The following is a 21227-nucleotide window of genomic DNA, read 5'->3' as shown; positions in this document are numbered from 1 at the left end:
AGACTGCATCAGCGCCCCTAGTTGCACATGCAGTATCATGGAATAAGGCTGTAAAATACCCGGCTGGTAGCTAATGAGAATGAATCTCTTTAAGATAGAGCTTGCTAGAGTCTGTAGCCCCAGATAGATGACAGGACGTGCCCTCCACACCTCCATGGCTTGGGTGCCTGATTGCCTGAATAATTGCCGCCCCCGCAGCTCGCATGACCCAGCGGCCACTGCGGCCACCGCGGCCAATGATCGGCCTATCCTCTTTGGGCAGAGGGAGGCCTGCGCTCACTGCTCTGTCACTCCATGATCAGTCCCTCTATTCCCTGGTCTCTCTATTGCTTTTACTGCCCCTAGTCTAAATCCTCCTCTTCTTTGCTTTCTTGCAGATCCGAAACCCCTCACTCTCCTTCTGACCAACCTCAACAAACTCTTTCACTCGTCTTTGTGCTCCTTGTATGCATTGTCTGGCTGTTCACTCGCCTTCTTTCGTTCGCCACCCATCCAACAGTCAGTTCGATCCGATGTCATCCCCTCGTTAACTCGTCTCAATGCCGACTCCGAGTGACAGCACGCCTAGCTTGACTGCCACGTCGGTCATCCAGGAGATTTCCGCTCGCACGACCTGTCCTCCGGAGCCGTTGCCGTCCTGGAGGCAAGAGCTGGAGTCTGCCTCTGTGACCGAACGTGACTCGACTCCCGACAATGCTCTTTCCCCAGGCGTTGTTTCGCCGCAGCCTGCGTTGTCGCGGGCGGACGATGCGATCGCCCGTGCGGATTCGGAGCCGTTGAAGGTGGAGATGGATACTAGTGCTTCTCCCAGCAGTATGTCTAGGGCGGAAGATGAACGCGATATGGGAAGAATGAGCGCGTCTAGACGTTCTGCCAATTCTTCTTCGGCGGTGACCTCGTCGCCTAACGCATCATTACTGAGTTACGAATTTTCCAACATACGTGTATGAGGCAATCAAATCTCAAGGTGGCAATTTTATGTGAGGTAGCTAACATGCACCAGCTTCTTCCCAATTATACTTCTTCTTTCTTGCGACCGGGTAGCAAGTTCACTGGCACACAGCAGTCTGATCGACAGGTTTATAATGTCGATGTGGAAATCAAGCACGTGGACATGGCTGAGTCCTACCTTTGCGGTTATCTCCGTATCCAAGGTTTGTAGATCAACCCGGTCTTCCTATCAAACAGTTGCGATTGACTTTTGTCATCCTTGCAGGTCTTACCGAGGACCATCCTACCTTGACAACCTTCTTCGAGGGAGAGATCATCGGTACGAAGCACACCTTCAAGACCCGAAACGAATCATGGGGTGCTTCGGAGAAGACCGACATGCTTCACTGGGCAAGGTTTCCGGCTTGGCGACCGTTGGCCAAACAAGCGAAGAGATCCGACTTCACGTATTGGGATTTTGCTGAGCGTGACCACATTTTCATGCGCTGGAAGGAACATTTCCTTGTTCCGGACCATCGTGTACGGACGATATCCGGCGCTAGCTTTGAAGGTTTTTATTACATCTGCTTCAATCAAGTGGAAGGGACCGTTTCCGGTATATACTTTCATGCAAAGAGCGAGAAGTGAGTATATCGCCACAACTATTGCCTGAAGGTATTAATGGTAATTGCAGGTATCAGCAGTTGGACCTCAAACACGTTGAGAATCACGGCTGCACCCCCGCCATTGAATTCCGCTAATTCGTTTCGGTCAATTTGGTTATTGAGTGACCCAGCGGGGGATTATTCAGAGCATTTAGTACCTCCTCGCCATTATGCCACTCCGTCTCTTACCGTTATTATATAACGTCGTCCTCACGTCTCGACCCTCATCGAACATTCGTCCCGGTATTTCGCCATTTAGAAATACACGCGTACTTCCATTCTCCTATGAGTGCTGCTCTTCGGTCTCCTCTCGACCATTTATGTTTTATCATGATGTTTCTCAATTGGCGTTTGATTGGTTGTCAGGTCACTTGTGTTAGTTCTTCATTTGCTGAAAGTCTCCCATACTCTTCCCGCCCCATCATTATGTCTCTTCATCCGCAGTTCACTCGGTAGGATGCTTCATTCTGATCCATCGCGTCTGATGAGATGGCGTTGCCTATTCTATGCGTTCAATTTTTTCATATATGGTCTGTCTATGCATGCGCATCCTGACTACGTCCCCCTCTTATTCTTCCATCTTCGAGTCACCACTCAGCTTTAGTGTTTGATTATTGCAATCCATCATGCCTTCCCGGTTGCAGGCTATCCGGACACATGTGTTGCTACCCGCGTTCTGTTCTACGCTCTACGTTATGTGCTCTTATAAAACTCCTGTTTTATTGCTTACCGTCGGATACGCGGTGCACATACATACATCGGGGGATACCTGAGTTCCACGTATACCTCAAAAATCTGACTCAAGTAGAGATGCTCATTGTCCTGATCCTGTTGCCTTCGACTTTCGCCACAAGGTCAGACCCAGTGAACCGTCAAAATGACGACCAACGCCGAATTCCATGCTGCGATATCGGAACGGACTCCGTCTGCTATAGTTACAAGTATACATTATGGGTAGTATAAGGTGAACTTATAAGACTAATGCTCTATGTACTTCAGAACTGGCGAACTGCTTACCCGACTAGACCTCCGGTTGACTTTTTTGTTTTCGAAGACTGCTACATTGATATCTTAAATTACTATACTGTACTGTAGAGAGAATGAATCGCTTCACGATAATTGATTAGGGAGGACCTACCTGATTTCTTCTGAATGCTTTGGATGATAGATAGGGAAGCTGGAAGAAAAGAGAGCCAAAGGAATTGACTTGAGCATCAACTTACGAGAGCAAAAGAACGATGACGATCCTGAATACAACATAACGGTAGAAAGAGGTTGCCGCTTAAGTATCGCATATATATTGCTAATAGAAAAATGTGTCTTTAGTGATGATAGTGATGAGAGTTGTTAGCTCCATTGACTAAAATGAAGGAAAGCAGAAGACCAAAGCTTAGTAAGAATGAAGCGTCCTTGGCTGGTAGATTGCAATTGTGAAGTATCATGCTTATGTGAAATTGTGAAGCCGGAGAAGCAGGGTATCATGTTCGACGGACGGTGTCGTAGTCGTTAAGATCAAGAACAAGTCAATGACGGAGCAGGCGCGAAAACATGGAGGTGGATTGGTGCGGGTATCTTGTGGATGATATGAAGAGGGATCAAAGCGTCGTTACGAAGAAAAAGACCGGAGTACCAGCAGAAAAGGGTAGGGCATAGCGTAGCGTTACATATACGCTGAGCTATGTCGACTTCCCGAGTTCGAACTGCTGATGCTACCGCTATGCTCGCTACTCGGCGTAGGCGTCTCGATCACAACCTGCTGACGGATCGAGACAATCCATTCGTGCTGGAGCAGTTCCGCCGCGGTTGGCCGTTTCATAGGATCACATTCAAAACAGCGACGGAGGAAGTCGAGGCCCAAATCGCTGAGTTGATCGCGAGACGGCAGCGCTGGCTGATTGCCCTGGGCGATATTGTACATGATAGCCCACTCGTTGTCCAGGCTCGACCAGGGACGACGGCCCGTGGCCATTTCCAGGATAACACAGCCCAAAGACCAGATATCGACGGCGCCCTGGCGGTGTACGAGCTTGCTGGTGTCGCCGCGAATGACTTCCGGGGACATATACATGGGAGTTCCGGTCATGGTTTTCTGGTTCTTGCCCCGGTTGGGTGCGACCTGGTTGTCTTTAGGGTTAATGCCATCTTTATTTCCTCCGTTGCCGAGGGCGTCCATAGGCAGGAGAGTTTTGCCGTGACGAGCGATAATCTTGGCTGCTCCGAAATCTACGTACTTGATAATGCCGTTGTGGTCAAGCAGGATATTTTCGGGCTTGATGTCGCGGTGCACGATTCCGGATTGATGGAGATACGCTAAACCTTCTAGAAGTTGGAGCGCATAAACCATGATAACCGTCTCGTCCTCGACACGGCCATGCTCAAGGAGGGTGGCGAGGGATCCACCGGAGCAGTATTCCATGAAGATGTACACCTTGTCGCGATGGACTTCAATGCCATGGTATGACACGATGTTGGGATGATCCAAGACTTCTAAGACACCCATCTCGTCACGGATTTGTTGCGAGATCTTAGGAATAAGCTGTGGGTCTTGCAAACGAATCTCCTTAACTGCCATGAGGTAATTGCTGTCCAGATTGATCGCAGCGTAGACAGACCCAAATGTACCACCTCCGATGTACTGACCCTGCTGCCAACGTAATGTTACGTTCGTCGCCGACGAAGATAACACCGCGAGAGATTTATCAGCCTCATTTGTTCCTTCAAGAACCCTTCCTAGAGCCTGACGTTTGGCATCTGCCTCAACCCGACCTTCCTCGATGGCATTCAAGCTTATGAGACGCTGCTCACGAACGAGCCTCATGGCTTCCTCGTCAGTAAGGATTCGGCCAGCGCCAATCTTCCAGGAACGAGCGCTTTCATCCATACGTTGCTTCTCAGCCTGGGCTGCACGTGAAGACCGTGCGCCCATGATATCAAAGTGAGAGATAAGAAGCGACATACAGCCCGCCACTTTCTGCCGCAATCGTGCAAAATGTGCATCGTCCATTGAAAGAAGATGTCTGCTAGACGTTATGGCCATCGCAAACTCAAGGGCAGCCACGGCCCACTTGAAGGTCTTCCGATCAGCAGCATCACAATCATCACAGATGAACGAGACCCAGTCTAAAGATAACTCTGCCAGTCTAGCACTGTTCATTGCACGTCGGTTAGGATCAACGTTCGATGAACGTTTACCGAATTCTGTCGCGAAGGCGTAGCATGCCTGAATGAGTTCGGTGTTTTCCACGCCTTTCTCCCTTAACTGTCTTCTAAGAATCGCGACGCTGTCCATAATAGTCATGGAGAGTTTGAACGATATCTTCTTAATCCTATTGAGTTCGGCGTTGACACGACTAAGGTTTGCACGTTGCTCAATGGCCATGTCGAGTTGAATGCCGGTCAAGTGAGTTAGTTCAAGCCTCGCGTTGACTAGGCGCTGCTGTGATCCCTCAACGATAAGGCGCAGCTTCCCAAGCCGCAAGTCGGTGGGTTGCTCAACCAGCTCAACCTGCATCTCTTTGCCCGCCCAGGATAACGGCTTTTCAGGACGTACAGCAAGCACGTATGGCACATGGGTGAGCTCTTTCCCGACCTCTTCTTCACGGAATGATGTTCCGAGAATAGCCGCAATCTCATCTGGACGGTTCCAGAGCGCAGGATGCGCAAAGTAATAAACACCCTTCTGAGCGGAGGACGCATTGGATTTGATAAGAAAGTGATCCGATACAAACAGGGCTTCGAAGAAGTCCCATGAGATGTCCGCCGGAAGATTATATTCAGAGGCGTTTTCAAACAATTGGCGCAAAAACCGAGAGAATCGGTAAAGCTTCCGTTGCCGAATACGAGTTGAATCCAGGATACCTTTAAATCGTTTATCCAGCTCCGCCGGGTCTTCATCCTCCTGGACGTGCAGCTCGCGCTCAAAATGAATCAGCAAGCGATGGATAGCCCTAGCAGTCAAGACACTGTAAAAGTTAGCATAATAGCACTATGTGGGACAGTGTTGGCCTTACCTAAACTGCTCCGCAACTTCAATATCACCGCTATCAAGCTGACGACCGATTTCGTTACAGAAATCCCATTCCTGCTCCAGAATTTCCGCCTCTTTGAACGTGTTCTTGTTTGCTTGCAACTTCCAATTGAGTAGCCGAAAGTAGTATCGCAGAGCATCGAGCACGACACTATCAAAGCTTTCGTCGATGCAGGGTGGAAGATCCCAGCCCGGTTCCGGTCGGGCGATATCAAGATACCGTTGCTTGATATCTACGGCAGCTCTCATCAGAATCTGGAACTGTGTAATCATCTGGTCAACCAGGATGGGGGATTGTTGTGCCGGGTCCTTCATATTCCGTGCGTAGGATAGCCGAACGCGGATAATCTCTTGGATCAAACGAGAAGGGAAGTTGATGAGGATGAGAAGTTCCTCAATGTAAGGTGGTAAATGTCGTTTGGCGAAGGAAGTTGCGTTCTCTATCAAAGTATTCTTCGCCTTCTGGATTACCGCCCCAATGCCATTCAGCATGTTGTGCTCCCCTTGAAGGGTTTTGAGGCCGTCCTCTTTCATGATACGATCAAGAAAGGATGATTCATCGGAAAGATCACTATTAGCAGGCTTCAATCCAGCTTTGCTAAAGTCAAGCTCGGCATTCCCGACCCACTTCTGCAAAATAGCAAGCTCCGTATTGATCAGAATGGTAGTGTTATGCCAGGCGAACACAGCATCGCGACTTGAGCAGTACTCTTCCGAAGCAACGCGAGGATGCGCTGTTTCAAGCTCTTTATGGGTTGGATAAAGCGCCTCACATTTCCCAATTTGCTCAACAATATCCTCTACCTGCTTGATAGGCGATTTCCCAATCTCAGTCTCACCTTTGATCTCGAAATTGATGATATTTTCGATGATAGGCCCAAGACCAGATCTTGCATCCTCAATGAGCTTCCGTTGCAGTGTCAAGCTCCGGCCACATGTCCTAGCTCGAACACCAAGCCAGATTGCATGGTTCTGAGCAGCTGATCTATTAGGCTCTGCGGAACCAAGTAACCGCTGCTTCTCCTGCTTAACGACATCGCCTTTTAACACCGAAGCCAACATAGAATGCCACTCAAGCCGTTCCTGATTCTTCGGATTCTTAAGCTCCTCCATTGAAGGCTGGTTATCATCGGCAATGAAAAGCTGAATGTCAGGATCGTATGTATCATCCTCAAACGGCAATTCCGAGGAGGGCGAAGGATCCTCAAGGTCAGAGGCATCACCAGTTACACCCATCCCGGTATCTTCAAACCGGCTGTACCATCCCTGCGGATCCTCACGGATGCGTTGGACGTACGCTTTCTCTTGTGCTCGATACTGAGCATCCGGATTCCGTCTCGGAGTTCGCTTATTAGACGACGACCGCTGGCGGTCGTCTTGAAAGCTAATATATGGGGGAGGCCGTCGTTGCGGTGCATAAGTATTGGAAGGAGTTCTGGCAGGGTGACTAGGGCGCTGTTGCATTCGGAGCTCGCGCTCAACGAGTGGCGTTCCTTCGACGGCTGGTGAAGACATCTTATCGAAAGCTGGTGTGCCAACACTAGCACCGCGGGGACGTGCTGGAGTAGCAGGGGCCCAGGAACTGAGGGAAGGATGAGTCTGAGGGGGAGAGGAGGGGAGGCCAGCGTTGGACGAGGCCATTTGGGTGTCGTAGGGTTCGCCGACAATTGGCCCGGGTCGAACAACGTATGGGGGATTTAGAATATCATCAGATGAGCCGGATCCATCGGAATCTATATGTCCCACGTCCGGTTGCTCCATGAGCTGGTATTCGCGGACCGCTTGAGGGTCCATGACTTGGTGGTGGTCTCGATGGGGAATCCGGGAGAAAGTTGGAGGCGATCGAGACGCCAAGCTGCCAGCCGGCTGTGGCGGTGCACCGTGTGGCGACAACAATCCATAAAGAAGAAAAATTTAATGCACAGTAATAACAGGGGTAAAACGTATGAGACATACGAGGCAAACATCAGTCTGTATAATAGGAATCGCCGTGTATACTTATGGGTTATACAGCTGCAGAGTACAGGCCGCGGATCCACTACACGCGTATTACAGATGAACTGACTAGTTTATGACAAAAAAGAACAAAAGTACCCTCGAAAGCAATAACCATGATTATGTTTGATGAAGAAAGAGGTGTCGTATATAGGGCCTCATCTAGTCCGTACCAAGCCAAATACAGTATTCTTCTACCACAAGCTGTAAGGCGTGGCGTTAGTGTTTCAACTGCTATAACCAATCTTCCAGAAGTACGTAGTTGTATCCATATAGGCGGTAGCCAGCGTCCTTGCCTAGCCAGAAGCATATCTAGAAACAGTCCTTAGCATCGCCCAAAATACCAGAATCCAAACGGCGCCGTCCACACAATACCTATGGTAACGAAAGCCAACACACTAGTTCCCCACTGATATCCCAAAGACTGGTACATATACGGCGCAAAGAGCGGGAACGCAAAACCTGCCAGACTGCGCAGAATTGCACATGCTGCCATTGCGCTCGCAGCGTAGGTCTGATAGCTATCGACAATGTACGTCTGCATCCCCTACAGGCAAGAGATAGTCCCCGCAGCGAAGATCGCAGCGCCGATATCAGGCATAATCCAATACCTGGTCCCTATGCTCCAGCCGTACCAGAAGAGGCCGATGGTACTGATGATGGAGCCAATTGCTAGAGCCGGCATGCGGAACTCGGGCTTGCCGATATTGTTGTTGCGCGCTTTGAGGACTCTGTAGATGCGGTCGATAAACTTGAGGTTGAGGAAGAGGCCGGTGAAGGAGCCGAGTGCGATGGATACATAATTGACGCTGCTGATACTGCGGGTTTCGTCGTAGACCTCAGTCCAGATATCCGGGAATGTTGCGAGCATGAGGTACGTTACTCCGAAAATGTAGGCCATATAGACGGCAATGCAGGTGACGATGGGCTGGGTTATGGATAGCAGAACCGGACGCTCGAAGGCGTGAAGGAGCTTATGAGTGAGTGCCTCAGCCCTCTCTTCGACGTGAAAATTCTCGTTGCCAGTTTCTTTGACGAGACAATCCCGACGCATTCGTAGTAGGGTTGCCGGGTGACACTCGCGCAACCAGACAAACCCGGCCAACTGAATGCCAACGGCTGCGGCAGAGCTTGCCCAGAAAACCCAGCGCCATGTTGTATACTCAGCGATAAAGCCTCCAGCAATAGGTCCGACGACAGGCCCAAGGAGCGGTCCAAGAGTGTAAACGCCCATGGCTTTGCCGCGTTCCTCGGCGCTCCACATGTCACTGCAAGACAGATTAGTGAGGGGAAGTTTCGACTGGGATCCTCATATTGGAATACTCATACCCAACTGCACCACCTCCAATAGCCAGCGGTGCACTGCCACCAATACCCGCAAGAAAACGAAACGCAAATAGCTGAGCTTTGGTATTGGCGAAACCGCATCCCAAGTTCCAGGCTAGGTACCAAATGTTGCTGATCTGCAGCAGACGCACACGACCGTAAAGCTCCGACGCCGGCCCAAAGAATGTAGGACCAATTGCATAGGCGAGAATGAATATGGCCATAGAAAGATATATCTCAATCTCGGTCTGCATCCCTAGATCACTGCCGAGATTTTGCATGGCGGGGGCGATCATTGACGACGAGACAGGCGAAATAAAGACGAACAGAGACACGGCCCATGAATTTCTCGGTTTCATACTGTTGGGCCATTTCCTGGGGTTTTTCTGGGTCATCTGGCCCCCTCCAAGTAATGAGATTCGAATCTTCGGCTTGGGCGTGGGCTTCAGTGTTGAGGGACGTCGCTCCGCCGTTTTCAAGGTTCGCCTCCTCCAGCGACGGCGGAGACCCCTGATCAGGTGTCCTGGAGTCTCGGAGTCTCATTTCGTGATATATATTATGGCTAATGTAGAGATTCCGATTTTTGCTGTTGGCTTCAACTGGTTTATATGAGTAGTATACTTCTTCAGGCGGCCAATCACAGAGTGTCGGGGCCGGGCTCGGGCCCGTTCTGAGTGGGAGTTTCGGATAGTATCAGCCCTTTTGTAGATGGCAGCGAACTTGACCACAATTGTTGTGCCACTCCCAGCAAATAAGACTTCCTGCATATACTCAGCAAATGACTTGCCTGAACGTTGCCTTCTCTTCAATACAACCAAGAGAAGTTGGCCGTGGGATGCATAAAGCGGTCGATTCCGCCTAAAATCAGCGTCTTGCCCTGGTATAACATACGCAACCCATGTTCCGTGAATGTGTAAAAGTCATTGTACAATTCAGATTCCGCTCACATTGGCCCTCGACTCAGCTGATCCCAGGCTGCCCAGTCCGAAGAGTCGAGACTGAAGCCGCTATCAGGATCCAAGTATGGGTCGCTGGCGGTGCCGAAAAGGTCGTCAAGAACAGAACCATCCACGAAACTGCCTAGTACCTTTCTGTCAATGCTCTCTTGCCACTTGCCAGCTTTCTCTTCGTGTTTTGCACGAAGTGTAACTATGAAGGATGGCTCTGGGGATGAATTACTTGGAGGATTGGCATCCCAAGCTTTAAGGGTCTCCTTGCCAATTGTAGTATGAATGGCTCTTCTGCTTATGACAAGCTCTTCATGATTGCGGTAGATTTCAGTAATCTTGTTCCACGCAGAGTCTATTTCCGACGGAGAGTAAAATCCAGCGAGTGCCAAGCTACGTAGGATACAGAGCAAAGCATCCCACAAGAAAGCTTGCGTTTGCCATCGGAACTTCCTTATGGCTGGACTCCCGTAAATGGCGTTATTTGTGTCGAGTATCTTTTCCGCAAGCGTGCATATGTCACGCCTTTGCGCTTCAGTAATGGTTTCCTTATTAGCAGTGGCATTCGAGCACGTAACCGGACAGCGTTGGTGGCAGACCGTACAATTCCCGTGGTCAATATGTGAAGAGGGTTCACTATATCGCAGTTTCGAAGGAACTTTGTCTCGATCGAATCTTCGACCTCGTTAATGAGCCTCTCTATTTCCTCTGCGTCTTTGAACTCTAGAGAAGCACCAATATCCTTCATTTTGACTCCAGTCCGAGTATAAAAATTGGACAATTTGATCCGAGACAAGCAAAATATCATTTCCGAAGCACATTTCGGCTCTTTAGGCTGTTGTGTCATGCCAGGAAAAATCTGATCATCGTTGATATTCAGCGGTTGCTTTGTATCCCAGCTATTTGGCGCTATGGAAATCCCGGTGCCAGACACCTGGCCCGCATAGCCATCGAGTGGAAGCAATTGCCAAAATAGCCGCCGGCGCATCTGAACCTCGAATGGAGGCAGTCCAAGGTCTTCACCGTCACGGTGAAGCCCCATGCGCTGAGAAAGGCGAACGGCGATACCTGTCAAGATCCAGAACGTATTAGGGTTGATTTGAGTGCACATAGAGATGAGGAAAAGTGTGTAGGCCTGAAGTACTGACATTGACGTAGTCTTCAGCCACGACGCATTGATTAAGGCCTGAAAAAAAGAAGTCCGTCTTGACAATAAACGGGCTCTCGATGTATTGAATTCTTGTACACACTCAGCGTCTGACATAGAGAACACAGCAAAATAATAGATCACAAAAAGCAAGCATTCATCACTCCTTGAGGCCACGGCCGGTTGTCTTGAGACTGTGTTGACCATTTTCACAACAGTAGGAACATGGAGAACCTTACACAGAGGCTCAACATTCTGTATGTATACGTCCCAGAGCTTCGTAGCCTGCTCATAACAAGGGTGTTGTTCGATGAGACTCTGGGGACGCCCTCTTATAGTCCCTAAAATTGCAAAAGCTGCTTCTTGTCCAGACGAAGCGTTTTCGTCAGACCCGAAATCATCCTGGAAATCATCGTGCTCCGAAACCGACAGTTGACAGAGCCCTCCTTCTCCAGTATCGAGAAGAACACTGTCAATATAACGAGATTGTCCATTGTCGAACAGGAGTTGGCCGGATGTGCCCGTCATTGATGTTGAACTCTCGTCGCAGGAGTCCTTACTCGATCTGGACTCTGAAGGGAGAAGATTGTTGTCCTGCAAAATACGTTCGTACCGTGCCAGACGCGCATATACATCCTCGGACTGGCTTCGCTTCCTCTTTGCCCGTGGTGGTGGAGCTTGATAGACGCACTCAAGCTTTGCTTTGCCGCAGCTCGAACATGTTGGGGCAACTCTTGTCACATTTGATCTTTTTGCGCACACAGGGGTGACAATTGAAGCGCATTTTGGCCAGCCCTGTGAGAATATTTTCACGGACACCAATATGTGGTGGTCGCGTGGGCGCGGGAGCAATTGGTACAGGGCTTGTCGTACCGCCGCATTCCATCTCTAGGTTCCCGTCGAGACGTTGGTTCTGAGATACGGGAAAATATACCTACATCCATACAATCGCAACTAAATCATCTTGAATAATGACAGGGTAAGCGCAGCCAAATCTCTTTAAATTACAAGCTCTCCTGAAAAGTGATGCCAACAGTGTCACAGCAAGTGACTCTTTCCACAAGAGCAATAAGGAGATGGTAAATTGGTAATACTCACCTTAGGAGTGTTGGTTGCTTGCATCCGCCCCGCAAAAATGATCTTCCGTCCTCTATTACCAATTGGGACTAGCTTACAGTAACTTCGACCGATCGTCAGGGAAGCTTATTTTATCAGGCATAACGGTTGCCCATAGCTCGACGGTGGTTATAAATAAAGACCGAGCTTCTATTCTTCAGGCATCTATCTTATTAGACAGGGATAACTCAAGCTCATGAGAATACTCCAGTTCGAGTCTAGTTTGTAAATATTCATGCGAGACTCAAGAGGTTCGTGAGCGATGAGCAAGGTTATCGCTCATGGTTCAAGACTATAACGGTGCTGCATTCGTAGCCAAATTTCCTATGAAGTCGGTACTGTGATCATTGGAAACCATAGCAGGCTTCTCTGTTTCAGGCTCTTGGTATTCCTGCTCCAAATATTGCACTTTTAAGATCCGAAATTAGGAGGCAGCGCAGCTTCCCAGACATGCAAGCGCTGCCGAATCTCGGCGATCGCTCTTCAACATCTGCTGATTACAGACTGACTCGGCTATCAGAGCACTTATCTGAAAACTGGCTTTTGGCTGATCATATTCAATAATCGATTGCTTGGTCGGGGAACTGGAGTTCGCGCATCATGATCGATGTGGAGACTCCAGTCTCCATAGTGCACCAACACGTACTCTGTCCTCTTGCGGCCCTACCCGATCTATATCGCGACACGCTTCTGGAGAGAATTCGCTCCTACTTATCGCAGAGCTGGGCTACGCTAGCCGAATGCTAAATCCGAATGTTAAATCAGAAACGAATTTTTTTTTTTTTTCTTTTTTTTTTTTGTATTCACGGTGGGGGTGATTTTGGGTATCAGATGGGAGCATTGGTATACTCTAGAGATGAGTGTCCATCACCATGGCATCATAGACCCTCAGAAGCAGAAGACAGATCGCTGGCGGAGTATTGTGATCTTGGCAGGATTGTCGAAGGCCAAGGTCTTGTCTATCAACCCCTAGACATGAGCACTCAATAACAATTTGTGGAAGAAACGAAGATGATAAGGAACATCAAGCAGTGCTGATTGGCTGGGGGCGCATAGATAACAGCTAGGGCGCCCAGACCGGGGTTCTACTGGAAGGTTCATACGGGCCCCAGGACTCGGCTCTGGCCACGATGCTCGATCACGCTCAGGAGGAATACCCCATGCAGGTACTTGTGGCGTCGAGAGCGTTCTCTGGCACGATAATCCGGATGCACAGAGTTGGGGCTGGACGAGTTGGAGGTTGGACCGTTGGAGTCGCAGCCAGATTCTGGACTGCACTCATCCCGGGTTGTCGGGCGTTCTTCTCCCTCTAATTAGGTGGTGACCGGCATTGCTATTACAGGTCAACTTTACACTATCTAACGATCATCCTGCCAAAGTTCTTTCATTTCGATAGTGCTGCTCATCTTGCTCTGGAATGTCCGAGCCTCAGGTAGATTGAAGGCAGGCAAATGCAGTTGATGGTCCGGGGTGTTCGTTATCAAGCTCCTATCTCCAGCCAGTCCCGGGCTTCGCAGATCGACCAATCAGCGAATCTGTCAGTTCCAAAACGGTTAGATATGTTAGAAGCTAGTCCCGGTTGGGACTAGTACCTAGGTACAGCCTTCACCAGCTCCGCCAGCATGCCAGGACTTCTGTTGTTAAGCGCCTTATCCTGACATATTCTGTCGGGATTCTCATTATTTACGCCGATCAGTCAGTGAAACCGCAATCTCAAGTTATCTCGCGCATCAGAGTGCTCTGACTAGCGCCTCATCCTCTCCTTGTCTCTTATCGTCCGTTACCGACAAGCTGGTCTGTGAGTACTCTGTACAGGCCGTAGCTCTCCCTCTGACCCAATCACCGACGGTGCATGGCCCCCATGGCGTGTTTTCGTCAGGCTCACGATCGAGAGAATCTGCCCTGATAGTAGCTGCTATCTCCCGTTGGACCGGAGGACGGTCTCTGGATCGGATGACGTCCACAGACCCGGGCTCTGAGCCGGAAATCGAATCAACCACGACGTGTTAGCTCGTATAGCCATACTCCCCCGGTAGGCTTGGCTCATATTCGTGACGCCTAGAAGCCATCCCACGCAATGAAGCCGTGGGTTGGCGTGCGCCTAGCGTCCGATGGTGGATCAGTTGGGTGACTTCGAGGTGAGAGTCTGCTGCAGGGAGACGGAGCTGGCGTCGCTGACAATATGACTGGTATCAGGACCACTTCTCGCGTCAGACTATAGGGCCGACTATTGTTATTTATCATCTGCGTTTGTCCCCGCCTCATGCGCAATTTTCCTCTTTTCTTTTTCACCTACTTTCTTTTTTCACATTGCCTTACTGACATTGCGGCTTGACTGGGGCTCTTGCGCGTCCTCGCTCTATATTAACCCTATCTACTCCTGCGTGGCTGTCCCTTCCAGAAAGTACGGGGCCGGCCGATACCAGTAGGATCCTTAACTGTGATACCTTCTTTTCTCTCCTTCTCGACGGTACCCGGCGCATATTACCTTCGCCGACTACAGCTTCACAATGTCGACTTACCCTGTTGCCTACAATGGGACCGGCGTGAACGGTGGTGACTCCCTCAGGGAGGATCTCAACATCTACTACAGTGTGGGTTGCTGCGACCTCCTAATCCCTGGGTTCTACTGATAGCGTCAAGTCTGGTGATATTGCATGGGTTATTACCTCAACCGCGCTAGTTCTTCTAATGATACCGGGTGTAGGGTAAGAAACAACCATACCCTCCCTCACTACTAAGACTAACGGTCTGTCTTGATTAGATTCTTCTACTCCGGTCTCGCTCGTCGGAAGTCCGCCCTCTCCCTGATATGGCTTTCATTGATGTCTATCGGTGTGGTCTCATTCCAATGGTTCTTCTGGGGTTATTCGTTGGCCTTTTCCCACACTGCCGGAAAGTACATTGGTAACTTGGATAACTTTGGGTTCAAGGGTGTCCTGGGCGCTCCTTCAGTGGGCTCAACCAAGGTCCCCGATCTTCTGTTTGCTGTCTTTCAGGGAATGTTTGCTGCGATTACGTGAGTATACCAACAACGTGCAGTTCGATTAAGGCTAATGGCACGATAGCGTTGCACTTGCCGTTGGTGCCGTTGCAGAGCGTGGTCGTATGCTTCCCTGCATGGTTTTCGTCTTTATCTGGAGTACCATCATCTACGACCCCGTTGCATGCTGGACCTGGAATGCTTCTGGTTGGGTCTTCCAGTTAGGAGGCTTGGACTTTGCTGGTGGCACGCCAGTCCACATTGTCTCCGGTACGACGGCTCTGGCCTACTCTTTGATGCTCGGCAAGCGTCGTGGTCACGGAACTCATGAGCTCAACTATCGCCCTCACAACGTTACTCATGTTGTGATTGGCACCGTCTTTCTTTGGGTTGGCTGGTTCGGTTTCAACGCCGGCTCCGCCTTGAGCGCTAATCTGCGTGCTGTGATGGCTGCTGTAGTGACAAACTTGGCTGCTTCTGTAGGTGGTGTCACCTGGTGCTTGCTCGACTACCGTCTAGAAAGAAAGTGGTCAACCGTTGGCTTCTGTTCCGGTGTGATTTCCGGCCTTGTTGCCATTACCCCCGGTTCTGGCTTCGTGACTCCCTGGGCTGCGTTTATCTTCGGCGTTGTCGGTGCTGCTGCTTGCAACTTCGCGACTAAAGTCAAGTATCTCATCCGAGTTGATGATGCTCTCGATATCTTCGCTGTGCACGGTATCGGTGGTCTTGTCGGTAACCTCCTGACCGGTCTCTTCGCAGCGTAAGCCCTTCCACCTGACTCTTTGCTAATCTAACTAACCCACTATGTAGTGACTACATTGCCCACCTGGACGGCTCTACCGAGATCGACGGCGGCTGGATCAACCACAATTACATCCAACTCGGCTACCAACTTGCCGATTCCGTCACCGGCATGGCCTACTCCTTCTTCGGCAGCTGCATCATTCTCTTTATCATCAACATGATCCCCGGCCTTAGCCTGCGCGTCCCTGAAGAAGATGAAGTCCTTGGTATCGATGACGCCGAAATTGGCGAATTTGCTGTACGTCCCCCGTGGAATCTGTCAACGCTTCCTACTGACTTTTGCATAGTATGACTACGTCGAACTCACCCGCGACGTTATTAACGGGACCACTGAGCCGATGGACGGCGCATCCAAGCGCAGCACCACTCCCACCGGACCCGTCGAACCATCCCCTGCCGAGCTCAAAGCGTAATGAATCACCTTGTCTCCCTTCATTAGATCGATGCCATGAGTTTCTGGCAGACGGACGACTAGCCATCGAGTGGTGATATGATTGTCCTCTCAAGCCACCGGTCCTATCTCTATTATATTAGACCGGCTTGTACATATTGAACACATTCCCTTTCTATCTCTCTTTTGATGTCTCTCTAACACTAGGTTATATAATCGTGCCGCTTTACATGCACTACCTGCTCACGTTCTCTTACCATTGCCCACGGTCATACACTTGAGGTGTTTTGCTCTATACCCTGCCCGACACTACCTCATTGTTCTTCTTTTCTTCCGGTCTAAATCTTTTCTAACGGATACCCACCCTTGATGGCATGCTTTCACTTCTTCGACTACATTTTCGCAGCATTAATGCAACAGATATTGTAAATGATATTCTTCTGCCGCTTTGTTCTCGTGTACAACTCCATGGTCCTTTTGTAAATTCTGCTCTATGTACTATGTAGCAGCTCGATCTATCGCGTTTCGATCCAGCAGAAACTCTTCTAGGTATTTATTCCTAAAACCGAAGACCAACCTAGTTTTCCTCCCCGGCTATTTGCCTGACATTTTGTTATGAGGCGGCGCCATATGCACAGGTCAAGCCCAATCTTGGGCTTTGTCGCACTCGGCGTTGTTTTCACCCATACCTCAACTCTCAATTCAATGTCTAATTAAAGCCTTCATATGACATTTGAGCACTTTGTTCCTGCAGTGATTGTCTGTTCATTGCAATGACTAAATGCTATGGGGGAAGAGCACTCATGAACAGTTTCAAATTGCACAACTCACCCTGTAGCGATCGTCCTCTGATAGCATCACTTCATATCTGTCATTTGCCTGTCATTAGACAGTTTCGGCTCCTTGGGGAACAGTGAACAATCAATGTGTAGGCAACTTAACAAAATCGTACATACAACAATGTACAGTTGAGGTTGAGGTTGTGGTGCTGACTTGTGTCTAGACCTACATTTACTACGACTTAAAGCTAAACCTCGGATTTTTTTTTTTTTTAGCACGCAGCTGCATTGCTGAGACTACAAGTATGTGCTAGCATTCAATAGGTTCAAGGCCTTCCGGCCAAAGAATTAGAAACAGAGAAAATTAAGAGCGCTCGAACCAAAACAAGTGACTGATAGAGACGCATGCTGAAACTGAACCTTTTTGCAGTCCGTGCATGGTTTACCAGGGGTATTATTATGAGCTGATCTCAATTCATCGCTATTGGCTAATGATTTATTCCTCACCCTCCATGATCTCCTCCTCGGCGCTGCAAAAACGTTAGATTGGGTACACGACAAAAGCGATATCGAATTACTTACTACTCCTCCTCGCCTTCGGAGATGGAGGCGTCCTGGTACTGCTGGTACTCGGAGACGAGATCGTTCATGTTGCTCTCAGCCTCAGTGAACTCCATCTCGTCCATACCCTCACCAGTGTACCAATGCAAGAAAGCCTTGCGACGGAACATAGCAGTGAACTGGTCACCGACACGCTTGAAGAGCTCCTGGATGGAAGTAGAGTTTCCAATGAAGGTGGAAGACATCTTGAGGCCGCGGGGAGGAATGGAGCAGAGAGCGGTCTGGATGTTGTTGGGAATCCACTCGACGAAGTAGGACTGGTTCTTGCTCTGGATGTTGCGCATCTGGTCCTCAACCTCCTTCATGGAGACCTTTCCACGGCTGAAAAGATGTTAGTCAGAGTAATAAATGTAAAGAAGGATAATGACATACAAGATAGCGGAGCAGGTGAGGTAGCGGCCGTTGCGGAAGTCAGAGGCAGCCATCATGTTCTTGGGGTCGAACATCTGCTGGGTCAACTCGGGAACGGAAACAGCGCGGAAGGAGTAGGCGCCACGGCTGGTCAGAGGAGCGAAGCCGACCATGAAGAAGTGCAGACGAGGGAAGGGAACCATGTTGACAGCCAGCTTGCGCAGGTCAGAGTTCAGCTGACCAGGGAATCGAAGGCAAGTGGTGACACCGGACATGACGGCGGAGACGAGGTGGTTCAGATCACCGTAGGAGGGGTTGGAGAGCTTGAGGGTGCGCATGCAGATATCGTAGAGAGCCTTTACAAGTCAGTACGAGCCCAGGCCCCAGTTCTGGAGATAGCTAACCTCGTTGTCAATACAGAAAGTCTCATCGGAGTGCTCAACGAGCTGGTGAACGGAAAGGGTGGCGTTGTAAGGCTCAACAACGGTGTCGGAGACCTTGGGAGAGGGAACGACGGAGAAGGTGGCCATCATGCGGTCGGGGAACTCCTCACGAATCTTGGAGATCAAAAGAGTACCCATACCGGCACCGGTACCACCACCGAGAGAGTGGGTGATCTGGAAACCCTGGAGGCAGTCGCAACCCTCGGCCTCACGACGGACAACATCGACGACGTTGTCAACAAGCTCAGCACCCTCAGTGTAGTGACCCTTGGCCCAGTTGTTACCAGCACCGGACTGGCCGAAAACGAAGTTGTCGGGACGGAAGAGCTCGCCGAAGGGACCGGCGCGGACGGCATCCATAGTACCGGGCTCGAGATCGACGAGGACGGCACGGGGAACGTACTTGTTACCGCTGGCCTGGACGAAGTCAGACACACCAAACTGCTACCTGATATCTCATCCACTGACCTCATTGAAGTAGACGTTCATACGCTCGAGTTGAAGGTCGGAGGTACCATTGTAACTGGGTTGTGTCAGGTTCTGTTGAGGTGTCGTGTTTTCAGCGGATGCTGGACGGATTGTACTCACACACCGGAGCCATCGAGGCCGTGCTCACCGGAGATGGTCTGCCTGTTGGCTTGTTAGCAGGTGTACGAAGAAAGAAATCATTCCAAAAAGGTGAAATTTTCGCTCACCAGAAAGCAGCACCAATTTGGTTACCCTGTCACGCATCCAAGTTTAGTATTCTGTTTTCAGAGACAACCAATTCCCCTGTTTCTGCCACTTACACACTGGCCGGTCTGAAGGTGAACCTATTTGGGGAAACACATGGTCAGCATATCTGAGATCGTGGTATGTAGAACCGGTGGGGTCCCCGGTATCCTTAATGGGAAGGGGACCCCTCAAGACGCGTCAAACAGGGAGTGTCAACATACGATCTCACGCATTGTGAAGGGTGTGGACGGGTATAGAGGATTAAAAAAAGGATTATTTGCAGAAACCGTAAAAAGAATCGAAGTCGGATGAAGATAGACTGGGGAACAGCCGGAATTGAGGGGAGGAGGGAAGAGGACAGGAGCGAGATCAGGAGAAGGAAAGTTGGGTTGGGGGAATTTGAGCGGTGAAGCCGCCAGCAAAGAGCGAGGCCAGCCAACTAAGTGGATCGCCCGTAGTAAAGGAGAAAAAGATCAACAACAACATATGTCACGTGGCAAAAGGGGAACCGCCAGGTCCGGATTAGCGCCTGGATTAGTCATAGACCTCAGGAACGAACCACTCTTTGGTCTTTGCTGCGCGAACCACGCCAGGTATACTTCAGTACAGCTGTATATGACCCGTGGTCCAAGCACGATCATACCTTTCTAGGTGCTTGAAAATGACTCTCCATACTGGTAGCATTTTGTCCCTCTCTTGAGATCAGTTTGACGGTCAGGTTGATGAGGACAATGGTTGAGGACCCAAAAAAGGGACACTACCATGGAATCTCAGGGCGCTGTGAATAGCGCATCATCTATCAGTTTATCGTAACAGTAAGACTTGTTCATCATTTGGATATGTGCAGGTAGGACCTACTCGTAAAATGCCGTGCTGACAGTTGGGGTTATCTGTTGCAGCTTGTCGGGCAGGCCCAATACCAGCACTAACATGCCACTAAGGCATACCTTGTTTGGCAAAAAGCCCTTATAAACTGTGTAACTGCGTTATCGGTAGTGCGCTCCTTAGACGGCCGCCATGAGGCAATATCCTGCTCTACAACACAGGCTCCATTGAATATGTCTTTCTCTGAGCATAATTGGTGCTGTATCAGTCAGATCAGAGCGCTGAATCATTCTAAACAGCATACAAACAGGTCTTGATGTGCCTCAATATAGTTCGAGGCGAGCCTTCTTTCAAGTCCGTAGGCCGATGGTAACTCACATATGTTGAGGCATATCACCCACAGTCCGTAACACTCCAACGTCTCCAAGATCCGTCAGATTTACTCCCATCGGCATTGGCAGACCTGCAAACACAATGACCCCATCACGCAGACCCCAAGACCGATCATCCTGGGTTGATGACTTTAGGCCCTGACATCACTCACGGCGCCTGCATCACGTTGTTGAGAGATTCGAGCGTGTCTACACCTCAGCGGAACGGGCATTTCGAGATCAATACCGATCGTCTCTACGACGTCGGCCGACAGAAAGCATTCACTTGAAAAGCGCATTGAAAGAACGGGCCCTCTCGATTGCTACCAAGTGTTATCCCGTTGGACTCGACGCGTACAGGCCGAAGTCCTGAAAGAGAAGCTAGAGAAGTCCCTGCGGGAGCTGGGGACCGACTTCCTCGACATCTATTACCTCCACGAACTGGACCGCACGACACCGTACGCGGAGACATTCTATGGCCTTGATAATCTGTACCGCGCAGAAAAGTTCAAGCTATTCAGTCTCAACAGTTTCTTGGCCGTTGAGGTCGCGGGGATCATGACGTAACGAGCGCAGGTGATCCGGCCTACGATATACAAGGTTGTGTAATATTAAGCTCCTTTATTTACTCGAATAGCTTGCTAATTTAACTTGTTTGACTGCTTAGCCCGAGGCACCGAAGACCAGCTCGTCCCCTCCGGCCGGCGATACGGGCTGGCATCGATCCTCAACCCGCTAGCCTGTGGCCTTTTTCTGGAAAACACAGCCCACGGAGAAGCCCTCAGACGGCCG

At 50.0% G+C, this 21227-nt stretch overlaps 5 protein-coding genes and 1 pseudogene across 6 annotated transcripts, besides 1 other annotated feature; 2 read left to right on the top strand and 4 right to left on the bottom strand.

Moving 5' to 3' along the window:
• Nucleotides 1-21227: part of a sequence feature (contig 1.16 792..451587(-1)) that runs on past both edges of the window.
• Nucleotides 540-1694, top strand: ANIA_01179 (uncharacterized protein; the record flags this gene model as incomplete). Its single annotated transcript, XM_653691.2, has 4 exons — nucleotides 540-813; nucleotides 990-1154; nucleotides 1217-1574; nucleotides 1625-1694. 4 exons carry the CDS (start codon nucleotides 540-542, stop codon nucleotides 1689-1691), a joined length of 864 nt encoding a protein of 287 aa, XP_658783.1. The 3' UTR covers nucleotides 1692-1694.
• Nucleotides 3256-7523, bottom strand: sskB (putative MAP kinase kinase kinase SskB; the record flags this gene model as incomplete). The annotated part of the gene is made up of 4 exons (XM_050613198.1): nucleotides 3256-3719; nucleotides 3792-5557; nucleotides 5606-7162; nucleotides 7369-7523. The coding sequence occupies 4 exons, from the start codon at nucleotides 7521-7523 to the stop codon at nucleotides 3256-3258; spliced, it is 3942 nt and encodes a 1313-aa protein (XP_050469031.1).
• Nucleotides 7943-9486, bottom strand: ANIA_10152 (MFS transporter; the record flags this gene model as incomplete). Its single annotated transcript, XM_050613197.1, is given in 4 exon segments — nucleotides 7943-8138; nucleotides 8169-8885; nucleotides 8947-9429; nucleotides 9443-9486. 4 exon segments carry the CDS (start codon nucleotides 9484-9486, stop codon nucleotides 7943-7945), a joined length of 1440 nt encoding a protein of 479 aa, XP_050469030.1.
• On the bottom strand, nucleotides 9887-12000 carry ANIA_10151 (annotated as a pseudogene). Its single transcript has 3 exons — nucleotides 11277-12000; nucleotides 10490-11033; nucleotides 9887-10283 (listed from the first exon to the last, which is right to left on the bottom strand). Coding segments are annotated over exons 1-3 (1665 nt in total).
• On the top strand, nucleotides 14242-16709 carry ANIA_01181 (ammonium permease MEP2). Its single transcript, XM_653693.2, has 7 exons — nucleotides 14242-14291; nucleotides 14350-14747; nucleotides 14797-14861; nucleotides 14918-15172; nucleotides 15222-15896; nucleotides 15947-16178; nucleotides 16228-16709. The coding sequence occupies exons 2-7, from the start codon at nucleotides 14664-14666 to the stop codon at nucleotides 16351-16353; spliced, it is 1437 nt and encodes a 478-aa protein (XP_658785.1). The 5' UTR covers nucleotides 14242-14291; nucleotides 14350-14663; the 3' UTR covers nucleotides 16354-16709.
• Nucleotides 17385-19612, bottom strand: ANIA_01182 (beta-tubulin benA). Its single transcript, XM_653694.2, has 9 exons — nucleotides 19461-19612; nucleotides 19314-19337; nucleotides 19221-19246; nucleotides 19114-19155; nucleotides 18994-19048; nucleotides 18487-18942; nucleotides 18104-18438; nucleotides 17693-18052; nucleotides 17385-17640 (listed from the first exon to the last, which is right to left on the bottom strand). The coding sequence occupies exons 1-9, from the start codon at nucleotides 19470-19472 to the stop codon at nucleotides 17607-17609; spliced, it is 1344 nt and encodes a 447-aa protein (XP_658786.1). The 5' UTR covers nucleotides 19473-19612; the 3' UTR covers nucleotides 17385-17606.

Source organism: Aspergillus nidulans, chromosome VIII (genome assembly GCF_000011425.1).
Source record: "Aspergillus nidulans FGSC A4 chromosome VIII".
In the NCBI taxonomy this organism is placed as follows: Eukaryota; Fungi; Ascomycota; class Eurotiomycetes; order Eurotiales; family Aspergillaceae; genus Aspergillus; species Aspergillus nidulans.
Note: the sequence above shows the minus strand (reverse complement) of the source record. Positions and strands in the feature narration are given on the sequence as shown.